Genomic DNA, 15,362 nt, shown 5'->3' with positions numbered 1-15,362 from the left:
ATACCTGCCCATATATCTATACATTAACATCCAACTTCTCATCCAGGCAAAGGAAAATTACAGTAATGGAACTTCCAGTAGCTGAAGGAATAGAGAGTTGATTAGTTTATCAATTCTGCTTTTGTGTTAAAGCAATGGATAATCAAGAAAAAAATCTAGTTAACTAACAAGGAACCATCTGTTCCATGGGAGCATTATACTGCAATAAATCAACAAACTAACCATATGCAACCACATGAATTCTTGGGAAGAAAGAGCAACAAAAGCTTCATTGTGATCCATTCACTGCATTTCCTTGGTTTTAGGGGAACAAAAACAAAGAAAATGATGTGACATTAATTTTGCAAATTGAATAATTTTGCAGAAATATAGAATAATAATACTTAGTTTAAATATATATCTAATTTTGTATCACTAAAGCCAAACAAACACTAAATACCCCCCTGGTATTTGCCATATCAATTCTAGGACCCAATCCCTGTAATAAGAACATATATACCTCAATTTAATGAAGGGTGATTTCTTTATAAAAAAAAATGTGAGGTAAGTTGACAAGCAGCAGCCATTTCAAATTTGAAGAAGACTAATGAATTCTTGCTGTGCTTTTTGCATGGGGTTTATATTGCTTTAAAACATTTCACAAATAGTTACTTAGGGTCTCATGTGTGTAAGCAACTGTGGTATGTATGTAAGATATACAGAGAGTAATTAAGAATTCTAAGTTGCAATCCTAAAGAGATTTTTTAACCCCAAATAAGTATTATCCAAAGGTGCTTATTGGCAAGAATCCTAAATATTGCCACTGTGAGCAAATACAGGGTGAGGGTTAAAATGTATGTATGTGTATATTTATATATATGCATAGCCACATGTATATCATATAATCTGGAAATACTCAAGAACAAATACACTAATGCAAATCTAGATACATATACCATGTGTGCATATAATCTGGTAGCAATGAAAATAGATTAATAGGTGTCAGACGGGCTGGGGATGTGGCTCAAGCAGTAACTCGCTCGCCTGGCATGCACGAGGCGCTGGGTTTGATCTTCAGCACCACATACAAATAAGATAAAGATGTTGTGCCCACCCTAGAATGAATATTAAAAAATTCTCTCTCTCTCTCTCTCTCTCTCTCTCTCTCTCTCTCTTTCTCTCTCTCTCTTTTAAAAAAAAGGTGTCAGAAACGTAAATGGTTTAATCTGACACCTATGTATAAAGAATCATCTGGTAGCAATGTTTAAAGAGGAAGAGGATATCAGCAGATGGAAGAGGTGAACAGCTAGAATTTTGCAAACACTGGTGAGTAGATTTTAGGATGAGAGAATCAGCGGTATCAGTACAAAATGCATGGAATTCAGTGACGGGAGAAAAATGTCAAAGATGTACCTGTACATCAATCACTAATTGTATTTTAGAAGTTTAGAGAATGAGGAAATACAACCTTCAAGAATTTTCTTCCACCTTTCTGGTGGGTACTTTGGCATCCTATCATCTTACCTGAACTTGGTATAAACATTTAAATTCCCCAACACAAAGACACATTGAAAAAAAAACTTTAGATATTAAAATTTTATTTATTTATTTAGCTTTTTGGCCTTTAAAAATGTTTTCTTTGATGAGAAGAAGGTTTGTAATTTTATTCAATCTCATTTAAAAGCTTCTTCTCAGCAAAGGAAACAATCAATAATGTGAGGAGAGAGCCTACAGATTGGGAGAAAATCTTTACCAAATACACCTCATGTAAAGCATTAATTTCTAGGATACATAAAGAACTAAAAAACTTCACAAACACACACACACACACACACACACACACACACAAATTACCCAATCAATAAATGGCCTAAGGAACTAAACAGACACTTCACAGAGGAATAAATACAATCAGCAAATATATGTAGAAGTGTTCAACATCTCTGGCAATTAGAGAAATGCAAATCAAAACTACAATGAGATTTCATCTCACTCCAGTTAGAGTGGAAATCATCAAGAATACAGGCAACAATAAATGTTGGCAAGGATGTGGGGGAAAAGGTACACTTACACATTGCTGATGGAACTGTAAATTGGCACAGCTACTATGGAAAATGGAATCACCATTCGACCCAGTTATTTCACTCCTCAGTTTACAGCCAAAGAACTTAAAATCAGCATACTACAGCAATGTAACCATGCCAATGTTTATTGCAGCTCAGTTCACAATAGCTAAATTATGGACTAAGGTAGGAATTCTTCATAAATGAATAGATAAAGAAAATGTGGTAATATTCAATGTAATATTACGCAGCTTTAAAGAATAAAATTATGGTATTTGACAATAAATGCATAGAGTTGAAGGATATAATGCTAACTGAAATAAGGCAATCCCATCAAAACGAATGTTGAATGTTTTCTTTAATCAGCGGATTTTAATGCACAATATGGTGAGCACTAGAGAAGACTAGAATTACCTTAGATTAGGTAGAAGGAAGTGAAGGGAGTGGAGGGGAGGGGATATGGGGATAAGAAAGATAGTAGAATGAAACGCACATTATTATTTTAAGTATATATGTGTCTGCATGACCAATATGACTCTACAACTTGTACACTCAGAAAAATGAGAAATTATATCCCATCTATGTATAATGTATCAGAGTGCATAAATGCATTATACTATTATGAATAACTAATTAGAACAAATTTAAAAAGAAAAAAGGTTTTCAATATTTGTCTTCTGTTCTGCCAGCCTTTTTCCTACTGTCTACCCATACTTAAAATCTTTAATATAATATATTAGCTTTGTGAATTAGTAAGGCTCTTCAGATTGCCCAATAACAAATATGCACATCTAGAAGGGCTTCAAAATTCAAGAGAGATAATGATAAGCAATTCATATCTTCTCTTTACTCAGAGGCAAAAGAGTTGAGGACAACCACTCACTTTTTATCCATGTCTTCACTGGTTTAATTAGCTTCTCATTGTATCCTGATTGCATTTCAGTTTGTTTCTTCCTCATGTGATATGTGAGTTCAATTGCTCAAAGAAGTGAAAGTCACCATTTCCTCCCCAAAACATAAAGATGTGATGACTGAACAATGTCCTGGGAATTTCTTCTGTTTGCTCCAACACAAATCTGCCACCACTGTGGAATAAATGACTGAGGCCCAGGCTATCTGTATGAAGTATCATACTCAACTCCTTTGGATGTAATTACACTAGTACTCAATGTATTTACAAAGCAAGAAAATACAAACCATAACGTGTTTCCACTTTTTTTTCTACTTTAATAATTCCACCATGATGAGAATATTTAATTGAAACTTCATACATGTTTCTTAAAGAGATATACAAATGTTTTAAGTATATATTTGAGTACTAAAAACTTAATTCGTTAACATTTCATAACTGAAAAGCCATTTCAATAATACTAAGGACAGTAAAAGTAACTTCACAATTTCATGACTGTTTTAATGAAACAACAGGTATTAATGACATCTAAATATTTCTTTTCAACATTTTTGTCAGTGCATTTAAGACTTGCTTGTTTCTTAGAGTATAGATAATGGGGTTTAACACAGGAATTATGACAGTGTAAAATAGAGAAAGCGTGTCTTGATCATTTGCTTGTGAAGATGCAGGATGCACATACATGAGGAGAAGGGGACCATAGTATAAAGACACAGAAAAGAGATGGGCTCCACAGGTGGAGAAGGCTTTTCTTACACTCTTTTCAGACTTCTTTTTTAAAATTGTAAAGAGCACTAGGGTGTAAGAAACAAGAATAGTCACAATACTGAAAACTTGTATTGAACCAGAGAAAATAAAAAGCATTAGATAATTAATAGAAGTATCATTGCATGAAATTTTTAACAGGGGCATAACATCACAATAAAAGTGATGTATTATGTTGGAATTACAGAAGGTTAATCTGAATAAAAAGCTTTCATGAAGTATGGCATGAAGAAAGCCACTTACAAATGACAAAACTAGTAGCCATAAGCATAGTTTATTGGTCATAATCACAGGATACAGTAAAGGGTGGCATATGGCTGCATAGCGATCATAAGCCATTGCTGCCAGGAGAAAGCATTCTGCAGTCACATTAAATGCAACTGAAAAAAATTGCATGAGACATTCAGAAAAAGACATTATTTTGCTTTTGTCTAAAAAGTTGGCCAGCATCTTTGGGGTCACTGTTGATGATAACCAAGCATCCACAAAGGCTAAATTCCCGAGGAAAAAGTACATGGGGATGTGAAGCTGAGGGTCATTCCAGATCAGAGAGATCAGACCAAGGTTTCCCTCCATGGTGATGAAGTATATTGCCAGGAACACCAGGAACAGTGGTTACTGTGTAAGTCCTGTGAGAACAAACTCTGTCAGCAAAGTTGCATTTGCCTCTTCCATGCCTCAGAGGATGTCCCCTGAAATGAAACAAAATAAAATGTAATGAATGTTAAAAAAAATACAATGAGGATTTTTTTTTCTTTTCTTTCTTTTTTTTTTTCTTTTTGGCAACAGGTTATTGAACCCAGGGACATTTAATCTTTGAGCCACATTTCCAGTCCCACTCTTTTTTGTTTACATTTTATTTAGAGACAGAGTCTTGCTAAGTTGCTTATGACCTGACTAAGTTGATGAGGCTGGCTTTGAACATGGGATCCTCCTACCTCAGCCTCCTGAGCTCCTGGGATTACAGGCAATGTCACCATACCTGGCTACAAGGAGGATTTATAAAGAAAATATTGGAAGACAAAGGTTGAGATAAAATTGTACTTTTTTTTCAAAGGGCATTAATAGTTTTAGAGAATTACATATAGCAAAAAAGATTCAAATCAATAAACCTACAGGAAAAAAAATTAGAGAAAATGAGAGGCCTTCTAAATTTGTGATAAATTTATTGGGAACTGTTGAATGTGGTTGGAAATTTGATGTCCTAGACATGGTTCAAGATCTACAGAACTATCTGAATGACCTGGATTACAAAGTAAAATGAATGTCATTTGAAAGAATTTGAAACTTACTTATCAGATAATATGCTCTTACATTAAGATCTTTTAACATGTGTAATGATGTGATCAAATATGTTAAATTAAATATTTGTAATATGCAAAAATTTTATAGAAATGGGACAATGGAGCATGGGAAATAATGAGAAAACTGTTATTATTTTCCAAGAGGTCACAGACCAATAAACACATCTAATGGTCTTTTTATACCATGTGTGTGTGTGTGTGTGTGTGTGTGTGTAATATATATATATATATATATATATATATATATATATATATATTTATAATATGAGTTATCACTACAGACATATGTATATAAATATATATTACATACATTATATAACATATATATATAATATGAGGTATCAGTATAAAAACAGTTATTCATGAAAGAGTTAAGAATCTATATTTAAAAGCTCTTCACTGACAATGCCAACATACTTGTATTGCCTAGTCTGGACATAATATGACATTTGTAGAAGTTAGGAAAATGAACAGGCAGATTGAAATAATTCAGAATGTAGAGTCACTAGGATTCAGTTACATATGTGGTGTTAGAGGTTAGCCCCTGAAGAGGAAAGCAGTGAATTGTTAAATGGGTGAGTAATATCAAAAATAAAACTGAATCCTTCAATTCATTATCAAATTTTCAAAAGGAGAACACCCTTAACACCCAGGAGATATTGGTGTAAGTATGGCTCTGCTCGATACTCCTATGACTAATGACCTGGTAACTTCAGAATAGGTGAAGGCATAACTGGATGATCTACCCATCAGAGATTGTATCCAAGGAAAAGAGAGGGGGAAGGAATTGATGAGAAAGTTGCATTAAAGAAGTTATAATATGGATAGATGTCATTTATTAGATGATACATCTGTACCCCTTCCTAAGACAAAACTTTTTGGTGGGCGGGAGCTTCCCTCTACTTAAGAACCCAAAGGCCTAAAAGCTAACTTTTTCATGGCCCTTTTACCTAGAGAGATGAGAATTTGTATAGGTTTGCCCAGTGAAACACAAATGCACAGGATTTAAAATGTGGCAAAAAAGATGCACCCTGCATCCACATCAGTAGTGTTATTTGTGGTTTTGACACCTGAAATTCATGTCACAAATTGAATCCCTGATTGAGGTAACATTGAGAAATAATTTTTGCTATTAACTGGCTGCCTTGGGTCCTTTTCCTGCCTATTTTTCAAGCAGATTCCTCCATCCTCTGCCACATTTATTGCTTTGGGTCAATTTCATTTAATAAAGTTATTTATTATTACCTCTCAGATGTTGAATTGAACATAAGAGAAACAAGAGACAGACAAGAAAAAAAGAAAAAGTAGGGATCAGAGTGATCCAGAAGTGAAGGGGAAAATGGAGAGTGAAGCTTTGTGGACATAAAATAAGAAAGATAATGAAGAAGAACAAAGGATTTTTGTTTGTTTGTTTGTTTGTTTGTTTGTGTGATGAGGAGGATTGATCCCATGGCCTTATGTATGCAAAGCAAGCACTCTACCAACTGTGTAATAAGAATTGTAATGCATTCCGTTGCCAGCTGTTTGTCTATTTATTTATTTATTTATTCAAATCAATAAAATAAAATAAATCCAATAAAAAAGAAGAAAGTAAAGAATGGTGCATATTACCAAAGTAAAAGCTCTAGTAAGTCAAAGCATTAACATAGATATTTTCTGTGGAAATTTATATATTTTAGTGAGAGCATTTTCTGTTATGTGATAGAATTTCAGAGAACAGTAGCAAGTGCATGTACAAAAACAAGAAGCACAATGGTGAAAAGAGCGGAAGAGTGAGCTCTGAGCACTGGGAGCATTGTGGAGAAGGGCTGGCCTTTCCATCCTGCCTGCATCAAATGTAAGGCATTTCTCCTGCACGCCATTGCAATAAATGTACAAAAGAGAAAAGAGAGGAAGGAAAGGAGAGGAGAAGAGTTACAGGAAAAGTAGAAAGGCAGTTTAGGGTGAATGAAAAGAAAATAAGAGGAAGGGGAAAAAAACTAGACAGAGAATAAGAGAGATGTGAGTAAGTACAGAAAAGTCAAAGAAAGAGGAAGCATCCAAGGAAGGTGATCTTGAGAGGAAAAAAAAGGTTCAGAGATTTGGATGAAAATGTTTGTGTTAACTTGGAATTCATTAAAAGTTGTGATCCAAGGGAATCTTATCTTTTTCTTCTATTCTAAATGGAATCCCTACCCCTCTCCTCCTGGAATTTGAGTCCAAGAGAGCTATACAATTTAAAATCCTTATTTAAAGATGGCATGATTTTCATATATATGCTTTTATTACCTGATCATTCTTTCCAGATAGTCAAGTTGTTTTGTCTTTAAATATGAGATCAAAAATAGAAACAAAATTTTAATAATTGATATTATCTTAGTTAGCATACTGAAAATTTCTAAGAAAGTAGAATACTACTACTTTCTTATGCCAATCACTTCAATTTATTTATATACATCATAACATCATGTGCTACCCTCAATATATACAAAGCAGATTTTTAATTTTATCTTTGTTATTACACTGATTAATCTTGTTTTTTCCTTGAAATCTTTCTTGTTTAACTGTACATATCTCTTTTTCTTTCCCATCTTTATAAGCAGAATAACATGTAGCCAAAGATGTAAAACTAAGGGAATGTAAATAACCAGTACCAATAACTACACTTTGAATGAATTCTTATTTGGAATAGGATTCCCTCCATGCAATCCTAATCATTGGATGGTTGAAAATTATCAATATCAATTATTGTCATAAAATCTGGAAAAGTAGCAGGAAAAAATGTTTCATCATGTTTCCTGGTAAATAAAATATAAATACATAAATACAAATATACGTATATATATTTGTCAGAAGTGTGTGAAAGGACAGAGTTAGTACTTGACAACTTAATATTTTCATTCAGAACATGTAATTAATTAAACACAATGGGTCATTTTACCAGAGTCTTAGAAATATATCTTATGTAAGAATCATTATAACTTCAAACTCTAGTTCTAGTCTTAAATTGTTTGAAGTTATACATAAGTAAATGAAATCATTATAGTGAGATTAAAAAGAATATCACCAAAGGACACAAATCAGTTTTGTAGCATTTTTCTTATCCAGATTTTAGCACAAAATTAAGTGCCATTAGTGCACCATTTTCCATCCTATTCCCTGGTCATATCATATCTTTCAAACCTATACTACATTGATACAATCTAATCAGTACTTTTACCTTGCATAAAAATAAGTTAAACGTGGGCTGGGGATTGGCTCAAGCGTTAGCGCGCCAGCCTGGCATGCAGCCCAGGTTCAATGCTCAGCACCACATACAAACAAAGATGTTGTGTCCGCTGAAAAAACTAAAAAAAAATAAATAAGTTAAACGTACAGAAATAATTTCTGTCTTACCAATAACTTGAAAGAAATATTGAAGATACTTTAATATTCCATGCTTGGATAATATGTCAAAATGAACCCACTATTATGCATAACTATCATGCACTAACAAAAAAATCTAAAAATTTAAAAAATGTACTAGACATTATGAAACAGAAAAAAATACAATAGCACAGAGTCAACCATAACAAGAGTAGCAAGTCTTGGGCTGGGGATGTGGCTCAAGCAGTAGCGCGCTGGCCTGGCATGCGTGCGGCCCGGGTTCGATCCTCAGCACCACATACCAACAAAGATGTTGTGTCCGCCGAGAACTAAAAAATAAATATTAAAAAAATTCTCTCTCTCTCTCTCTCTCTCTCTCTCTCTCTCTCTCTCTCTCCTCTCTCACTCTCTCTTTAAAAAAAAAAAAAAAAGAGTAGCAAGTCTTTGCAAACTGATTGATTCTGGATGTTTAATAATACAGTATCCAGGAAAACTTTATATAAGGTTTGCTTTGAACACAAGAGTGACACAGTTCTACAATTACGTGCTTTCTCCAGAAGTGGAAGGAGCAGAGATCTAAAATTCCCCTAAGACTGCCAGAGGGTTCCCTGAAGGACAAGTGAAGTTGTTCTAAGAGGCACTGAGGATTAGGACATGTATGAGAAGAAGCCTAGATTGTCCCACATGTGTTACCAACTCTGGAATCATAAAGCCACATTAGACAATTCTAGTTCTAAAAACAAAAATTGCACTTTATTTCAATATTTTCTCTGCCCAGGTACACTTCTGACCTGTGTATGGAAATTTCAGTTTATATTAAAATATATCATTCTGAGTGATTTGATTAGTAGGTTTCTGGCTGAGCTCATCAAAATATGGTATCATTAGGCCAAGATCTAGATTCCTTCCAGGAGCCAACTGAGTAATATTCAAGAGGAAAGTTTTCTTTCTCATGCAAACTGCAGCTTAGCTGTTCCTTTTAGCTAAAGGTTAAAAGTTAGTGAGAAATATCACTAGACACATGTTAGGAGTAGCTAAGAGCAAAACAAAAGATAAAATAAAGCAAAGGTAAATTCTGGAGTCTTTATTTTAAACATTGTGTCAGTGGATACTTGCTAAGGAGTTCATCTTTAAAGGATGTAGATTATGAGAGATCCTTGATCATTATACAAACCCAAATTGGAAGTGGACTATCCTGCACATGCAGAAGCTGAAAGGAGTCAGATGGCACCAGAGGGGAAAGAGCCTGGGGGCATAAGTCAGGGACTTTGTTCTTTAGTCAAACAGGAAAAGCACTGATGGATAATGAACATCTCTGTCTTTGGCTATGAAAGTTCAAGAGTAAAGTTGATGGATGATTCAATATATATAAATTTTAGTAATTTCAATAAGTGAATTCTGATATACTACTTTGATTTTAATTAATTATATTCCTTGATGATTAACATAATTTAGATAGTTTTTCTACATTTCTTTGACATCTACATATATTCATTTTGAAATGTTTATTGAAATCATTACCTTGTTTTATATTTTGTGTGTGTGTGTGTGTGTATTTACATGTGTTTGTGTTGCAAAAGATTAAACTAAGGACCTCATACATACTAGAGAAATGGTCTACCACTGAGGTAATCCCTGACCCACTCACTTTCTATATTCTTATTAAATAATTAGAGTTATAATTACTGATTTGGAGATTTTCCCCTATACCATACATATGAATATCAGATAAATTATTTGTGAATTCTGTTTTAGGTATATTCTCAGACTAAAAATTCAGAAGACTTCTACCCCAGTGACATTTCTAATGATCCATCAATAAGGTACATATCAAGATATTCCTTCAAAAGTGAAGCATAAGTTGCTACACTTGACCATTCACACAATCAAAATATGTCCCAAATCTAATGGTCATTTTGGATTTGGAGACCATTTACTCTGTTCGTGGGTCTAATACTCTGAGCCATTTACCAAGTCACCTAAAGAGCTGCTTCTGTTGAGAGGAATAATTCAAAAAGGAGTAGGCTCTGCATTTTACTTTGTTTATTCAATTAACTTCTATACTTCTCTCCTCCTTCTCTTATTATGCTTTAAAACATTTCACAAATATTTACTTAGGATCTCATGTGGATAAGCAACTGTGGTATGTATGTAAGATATACAGAGAGTAATTAAGAATTCTAAGTTGCAATCCTAAGGAGATTTTTTAACCCAAAATAAGTATTATCCAAAGGTGTTTATTGGCAAGAATCCTAAATATTGCCACTGTGAGCAAATACAGCGTGAGGGTAAAAATGTATGTATGTGTATATTTATATATATGCATATCCACATGTATATCATATAATCTGGAAAGATTCAAGAACAAATACACTAATGCAAATCTAGATACATATACCATGTGTGCATATAATCTGGTAGCAATGAAAATAGATTAAAGGTGTCAGACGGGCTGGGGATGTGACTCAAGCAGTAGCGCGCTTGCGTGGCATGCAAGAGGCTCTGGGTTTGATCTTCAGCACCACATACAAATAAGATAAAGATGTTGTGCCCACCCTAGAATGAATATTAAAAAATTCTCTCTCTCTCTCTCTCTCTCTCTCTCTCTCTCTCTCTCTCTTTAAAAATAAGTTGTCAGAAAGGTAAATGGTTTAATCTGACACCTATGTATAAAGAATCATCTGGTAGCAATGTTTAAAAAGGAAGAGGATATCAGCAGATGGAAAAGGAGAACAGCTAGAATTTTGCAAACACTGGTGAGTAGATTTTAGGATGAGAGAATCAACTGTATCAGTACAAAATGCATGGAATTCAGTGACGGGAGAAAAATGTCAAAGATGTACCTGTACATCAATCACTAATTGTATTTTAAAAGTTTAGAGAATGAGGAAATACAACCTTTAAGAATTTTCTTCCACCTTTCTGGTGGGTACTTTGGTATCCTATCATCTTACCTGAACTTGGTATAAACATTTAAATTCCCCAAGACAAAGACACATTGAAAAAAACTTTACATATTAAAATTTTATTTATTTATTTAGCATTTTGGCCTTTAAAAATGTTTTCTTTGATGAGAAGAAGGTTTGTAATTCGATTCAATCTCATTTAAAAGCTTCTTCTCAGCAAAGGAAACAATCAATAATGTGAGGAGAGAGCCTACAGATTGAGAGAAAAATCTTTACCAAATACACCTCAGATAAAGCATTAATTTCTAGGATACATAAAGAACTAAAAAAACTTCACACATACACACGCACACACACACACACACACACACACAAATTACCCAATCAATAAATGGCCTAAGGAACTAAACGGACACTTCACAGAGGAAGAAATACAATCAGCATATATATGTAAAAGTGTTCAACATCTCTAGCAACTAGAGAAATACAAAACAAAACTACAATAAGATTTAATCTCACTCCATTCAGAGTGGCAATCATCAAGAATACAGGCAACAATAAATGTTGGCAAGGATGTGGGGGAAAAGGTACACTTACACATTGCTGATGGAACTGTAAATTGGCACAGCTACTATGGAAAATGGAATCACCATTCGACCCAGCTATTTCACTCCTCTGTTTATAGTCAAAGAACTTAAAATCAGTATACTACAGCAATGTAACCATGCCAATGTTTATTGCAGCTCAGTTCACAATAGCTGAATTATGGAACTAATCTAGGAATTCTTTAGTAAATGAATAAAGAAAATGTGGTATATATATTCAATGGAATATTACTCAGCATTAAAGAATAAAATTATGGTATTTGCCAGTAAATGTATAGAGTTGGAGGATATCATGCTAACAGAAACAAGCCAATCCCCCCAAAACAAAGGTTGAATGTTTTCTTTAATCAGCGGATTTTAATGCACAATATGGTGAGCACTAGAGAAGACTAGAATTACCTTAGATTAGGTAGAAGGAAGTGAAGGGAGTGGAGGGGAGGGGATATGGGGATAAGAAAGATAGTAGAATGAAATGCACATTATTATTTTAAGTATATATGTGACTGCATGACCAATATGACTCTACAACTTGTACACTCAGAAAAATGAGAAATTATATCCCATCTATGTATAATATATCAAAGTGCATAAATGCATTCTACTATTATGAATAACTAATTAAAACAAATTTAAGAAGAAAAAAAAATATGTTCAATATTTGTATTCTGTTCTGCCAACATTTTTCCTACTGTCTACCCATACTTAAAATCTTTAATATAATATATTAGCTTGTTGAATTAATAAGGCTCTTCAGATTGCTCAATAACAAATATGCACATCTAGAAAGGGCTTCAAAATTCAAGAGAGATAATGATAAGCAATTCATATCTTCTCTTTACTCAGAGGCAAATGAGTTGAGAACAACCACTCACTCTTTATCCATGTCTTCACTGTTTTAATTGCCTTCTCATTGTATCCTAATTGAATTTCAGTTTGTTTCTTCCTCATGTGATGTGTTCAATTTCTCCAAGAAGTGAAAGTCACCATTTCCTCCCAAAAACATAAAGATGTGATGACTGACCAATGTCCTGGGATTTTTTTCTATTTGCTCCAACACAAACCTGCCACCACTGTGGAATAAATGACTGAGGCCCAGGCTATCTGTATGAAGTATCATACTCAACTCCTTTGGATGTAATTACACTAGTACTCAATGTATTTACAAAGCAAGAAAATACAAACCATAAAGTGTTTCCAGTTTTTTTCTACATTAATTATTCCACCATAATGAGAATATTTAATTGAAACTTCAAACATATTTCTGAATGAGATATACAAATGGTTTAAGTATATATTTGAGTACTAAAAACTTAATTCATTAACATTTTATAACAATTCTAACTGAAAAGCCCTTTCAATAATACTAAGGACAGTACAAATAACCCCACAATTTCATGACTGTTTTAATGAAACAACAGGTATTAATGACATCTAAATATTTCTTTTCAACATTTTTGTCAGTGCATCTAAGACTTGCTTGTTTCTCAGACTATAGATAAAGGGGTTTAACACAGGAATTATGACAGTGTAAAATAGAGAAAGCGTGTCTTGATCATTTGCTTGTGAAGATGCAGGATGCACATACATGAGGAGAAGGGGGCCATAGTATAAAGACACAGAAAAGAGATGGGCTCCACAGGTGGAGAAGGCTTTTCTTACACCCTTTTCAGACTTCTTTTTTAAAATTGTAAAGAGCACTAGGGTGTAAGAAACAAGAATAGTCACAATACTGAAAACTTGTATTGAACCAGAGAAAATAAAAAGCATTAGAAAATTAATGGAAGGATCATTGCATGAAATCTTTAACAGGGGTATAACATCACAATAAAAGTGATGTATTATGTTGGAATTACAGAAGGTTAATCTGAGTAAAAAGCTTTCATGAAGTACGGCATGAAGAAAGCCACCTACAAATGACAAAACTAGTAGCAGTAAGCATAGTCTGTTGGTCATAATCACAGGATACTGTAGAGGTTGACATATAGCTACGTAGCGATCATAAGCCATTGCTGCCAAGAGAAAACACTCTGTGGTTGCACTGGTTGCAAACGAAAAAAATTGTACCATGCATTCAGCAAGAGATATGTTGCTCTCTTCTAGGAAGTTGGCCAGCATCTTTGGAGTCACTGTGGATGATAACCAAGCCTCCACAAAGGCTAAATTCCCGAGGAAAAAGTACATGGGAATGTGAAGCTGAGGATCATTCCAGATCAGAGAAATCAGACCAAGGTTCCCCACCACAGTGATGAGGTATATCACCAGGAACACCAGGAACACGGGGAGTTTCCACTGTGGTTGCTGTGTAAGTCCTGTGAGAACAAACTCTGTCAGCAAAGTTGCATTGTCCTTTTCCATGTCATCACTGGATGTCCCCTGAAATGAAATGCTGTGAATGGGGGGAAAAAAGAATTCAATTAGGATTTATTTTTTTAAAAAAGCTGAAAAAGAGAAGGGGAGGAAAAAAAATTCAAGCTTCTCAGAATACCCTCCATTTACCATAATGATTAAAAAAACTATCTAATGAAAAAGAGTCAAAAGAAATCAACTCAATGAAAAATGAAAGAAGCAACATATTTAGAGAAAATGAGTGGCTTCTAAACTTTAGATAAATTTGGGGGAAACTACTGAGGTGTTGAGATTTCTGTATTTTGGGTGAGATCAGCCCAGGGAAGAACTATTTCGATGGCCTTAATTTTAAAGTGAATTAAATTCCATCCGAAGGAAGTTAAACTTCTTTGTACTAAGATCTCTTAAGATGTAGAATGGTGTGACAAATTATTTTTAAATAAAATACTTTGGTGTATACAAAGTGAACTGTAGGAAGGGATCACTGAAGTTAGGGATACTAATCAGGAAACTTAACATTGTCCAGGGATTCCCAAACTAGTTTTATCTCTCAATGATCTAGGGGAGCTTTTTTGTAGAAAATATAGATTATGAGGTATTAATGGAGAAACAGAATGAGTAGTTCAAGAATGAGTTAAGGATCTGTACTTTAAAAATGCTTTTCTGAACATGCCAACCTAAGTGCATTAACTCACCCATACATGACGTGACATTTGTAGTAATAAGGAGAATGAAACATGATTCAAAATGTTCAGAATTTCAGAATTATTTGAGTCATCAGGATTCAGTTACATATTTATTATTAAAGGGTAGTCAGTGAAGGTGAAGCAGTCACTTGATGACTGGGCAGGTAGTCTTTACGAATACAAGTAAGAATTTTGCTTCATTATGAAAATTGTGTAAGGAACAATCTTTCAAATCCAGATGAAGTATGGTTCTACTGGGCACTAATAGAAGTTACGAACTAAATGTCATTGGAGCAGTTGGAGGCATAATTATGGATAACATACCCCTTCCCATGAGTACACTAGGAGAGGGCAGATGAAAAATATTGTGGAAGTAATATTAAAAGATGTTATAATGTAAATAGATGTTGTTTATTAGATGACCAATCTGTCCCTTTCTAACATTCATCTTTT

At 33.9% G+C, this 15,362-nt stretch overlaps 1 protein-coding gene and 1 pseudogene across 1 annotated transcript; both read right to left on the bottom strand.

The window, feature by feature from the left end:
* Positions 1–3,480: 3,480 nt before the first annotated feature.
* Positions 3,481–7,822, bottom strand: LOC144251476 (olfactory receptor 5H17-like; annotated as a pseudogene).
* A 5,486-nt stretch (positions 7,823–13,308) lies between these two features.
* LOC113198381 (olfactory receptor 5H2-like) lies at positions 13,309–14,250 on the bottom strand. Its single transcript, XM_077794358.1, has one exon. It carries the CDS (start codon positions 14,230–14,232, stop codon positions 13,309–13,311), a length of 924 nt encoding a protein of 307 aa, XP_077650484.1. The 5' UTR covers positions 14,233–14,250.
* Between the last annotated feature and the right edge of the window lie 1,112 nt (positions 14,251–15,362).

This window comes from Urocitellus parryii, chromosome 2 (assembly GCF_045843805.1).
Source record: "Urocitellus parryii isolate mUroPar1 chromosome 2, mUroPar1.hap1, whole genome shotgun sequence".
NCBI classification, from domain to species: Eukaryota; Metazoa; Chordata; class Mammalia; order Rodentia; family Sciuridae; genus Urocitellus; species Urocitellus parryii.
Note: the sequence above shows the minus strand (reverse complement) of the source record. Positions and strands in the feature narration are given on the sequence as shown.

Coding starts and splice junctions, on each gene's coding strand:
- LOC113198381 (XM_077794358.1), bottom strand. CDS start 14,232: ATGGAAAAGGACAATGCAACTTTGCTGACAGAGTTTGTTCTCACAGGA.